Genomic DNA, 2,536 nt, shown 5'->3' on the forward strand with positions numbered 1-2,536 from the left:
TGGCCGGAAGAGTAAACATTCACATTACAACAGGTAATTGTAAAGAGGACTCTGCTCCCTCGCCCGCCTAGCCAGGCAGTTGCTCAAGTTCACTGTTTACATTTTTTTTTTTTAAACCGCGCGCTTTGTAAACAATAACGGTGACTTCTAGCTGTGTTTTGCATTTGTGAAGGACAAGAGTCCTCCCTAGTTTAGCAGCCTCTTTCCTCATTCCCAGCTAAGGGAGCCGGAAACAAAACCCAAAAGGAAAGAAAAATTATCTTCCTTAGGAGCCCGCTAGGGAAGGAGCATTCCGCCCATCCCGGCCTGATGGGCGGAGGCGAGCCTGTAGGGAGATTAGTGGGTCCGTGGTCACAGATTTTCCGGACCTAGGAAGATCTGGTCCTCCTTGTGCGACTGCAGCCTTGGCGGGCTTCACTCCCGAGCAGTGTCTCAGGTTTTGTAATTGCGCAGGGTACAAAACCCTGCGGATCCAAGCTCAGAAGATGCGTGTTTTGTTGTTGTTTGCTTGTTTGTGTTTTCTCCGATCAGGAGGGAATCAGGGTGTCCTGCCTATTGTATGGGAGTGCATTTCTGGGACTCTCGGAGGGACCATTTGGCTTGGGTTCGCCCCTGTGTTCTCTGGTGCCCTGGAGGGGCGAAGACAACTTTCATGCGCCTTCTGGCAAGTTTGTGGTTTGTCTCTGGGAACAATATCAAAAGTTCTCCCAGGAGAGAGGATTGAAGGAAGAAGGTGGAATGGGCAAGTCAGGATGGCAATTCTAGGTCAGAGACGGCTGGACCCGGAGTCGGGAAAGTGGTGAGAGGGATGGTGGAGAGGTGACCACGAAAGAGCCCCAGCTTCTGTGGGTCAGTGCACTGCCACCGAGTGCAAAGCGGAGGCCGGGCTGGTGAGTGTCTCGCTAGGAGTGGCAGGGCTGCTTTGGCTAGTGGCTGTTTGCGAGGAAGTGGGGCTAAGCGAAGGCGGCGAGTTCGAGAGCAAAGTGGGTATGGGCGCGGGCAGCGCTGGCAGCGCGGGCACTGCGGCCGGCGTGGGCTTGATGGGTACCGGGATGGCGGGCAGCGTCTGACCCGCGGCGTGGCACAGAGGCTTCAGCGGCACTCCATAGGCGCTGTAGTCGCCACTTGCCATGGAGATGGGGGTGGCCGAGTCGATCATACCCGCTGAACCGTACACATGTGGCCAGCCTGTGCCCAGGGAGCTGCCCATGGTAGTCAACTGGTTGGGGAGCGGGTAGGCAGCAGGAACCGGCTGCATGGCAGAGAAGGCCAGTCCACCAGGCATCTTGTACTCCCTGGCGATGATGTTCTCTATGGCGAAGGGATGCTTGAAGCCAGAGGGCTGCGCCACACCGCCCAGGTTGTAGGCAGCGGCCGGCATCTGCGGCAGATGCGTGCCGGAGGCGGCCAGCGCGCTGAGCCGCAGCTTAGCCTGCTGCTGGAGGTACTGCGCGGCGTCCGCTGGCTTGCTGGGTGCCAGGTGGTCAGACTTGAGTACCTTGAAGCGCTTGCGGCGCCGCAGGAAACTGCCGTTCTCGAACATGTCCCCGCAGCTGGGATGCAGCGCCCAGAAGCTGCCCTTCCCCGGCTGGTCCGGCCTCCGAGGGATCTTGATGAAGCAGTCGTTGAAGGAGAGGTTGTGGCGCAGGCTGTTCTGCCAGCGCTGCGTGTTCTCCCGGTAGTAGGGGAAGCGGTCCATGATGAACTTGTAGATCTCGCTGAGCGGCAGCATCTTCTCCGGAGAGCTCTGGATGGCCATGGCGGTCAGCGAGATGTAGGAGTAGGGAGGCTTCTGGTCGCTGTACGTGTTGCGGCCGGGCCGAGGCATCTTCTCGCTTGCCCACTTGCTCAGAGTCCACGCGGCCGGGAGGACAGGTCGGATCTGAGAAGGGAGAGGTGATCGAGAAAGGCAGCATGGGTGCAGAGACACCTGCTAGGTCACTCAGGCCGAGTCATAGGTATCTGGGGTGAGAAGTGCCAGCAACTTTGCACACAGGGACATAGAGAGGGGAGGACCGCGGGGGGTGTGGGGGGCGAGGGTTGCGGGAAAGTTAGTAGGATCTGGATTCAGGGGAGGGAACAGATAGGTAGATGCTCACCTTAAAGTTGTTCCAAGTTGCCGGTCCGCATCCGGGATGGTGCAGCTGGTGGCCGAGCTCTTCCCGATGCGCTATTGGAGTTCAGCGCCGGGGACCGGTGAGACTCGCTGCTAGCCTGGCTTGGGCTCAGCCCGGGAGAGCTTCCCGGCAGCACTCTTGGGTGGTGCGTTCTGCCAGGGAGACCGAGCTTGGCTGCCGAGGGCTGGAGCGGACCGTGCCGCCGCCGCCGCCGCCGCCGCCGCCGCCACCGCCTCGGGGATCCAGAGGACGCTGCTGTGTCCTACGCAGCTCCACTGAGCTAGGTGGCTGCCTCCATGTCCACCCTCGAACCATCTGATAGTTTTAAGCGGTGACAGGAGCAGAAAAGACCCCTGTAGCGGCGCTTCATTAATGTGCCACTTCTTAGCTATCGTATGACAATCGCCTTGGGAGGAGGA

General features: G+C 59.4%; 1 protein-coding gene across 1 annotated transcript; it reads right to left on the minus strand.

Annotated features, from left to right (window-relative positions):
* Positions 1–850: 850 nt before the first annotated feature.
* On the minus strand, positions 851–1,828 carry Foxb1 (forkhead box B1). The gene has a single exon (XM_027411404.2). The coding sequence runs from the start codon at positions 1,826–1,828 to the stop codon at positions 851–853; it is 978 nt and encodes a 325-aa protein (XP_027267205.1).
* Positions 1,829–2,536: the final 708 nt, after the last annotated feature.

Source organism: Cricetulus griseus, chromosome 4 (genome assembly GCF_003668045.3).
Source record: "Cricetulus griseus strain 17A/GY chromosome 4, alternate assembly CriGri-PICRH-1.0, whole genome shotgun sequence".
Taxonomy (NCBI): domain Eukaryota; kingdom Metazoa; phylum Chordata; class Mammalia; order Rodentia; family Cricetidae; genus Cricetulus; species Cricetulus griseus.

What these genes read in the sequence shown, in the direction of transcription:
- Foxb1 (XM_027411404.2), bottom strand. Translation starts at nt 1,828, where the DNA reads ATGCCTCGGCCCGGCCGCAACACGTACAGCGACCAGAAGCCTCCCTAC.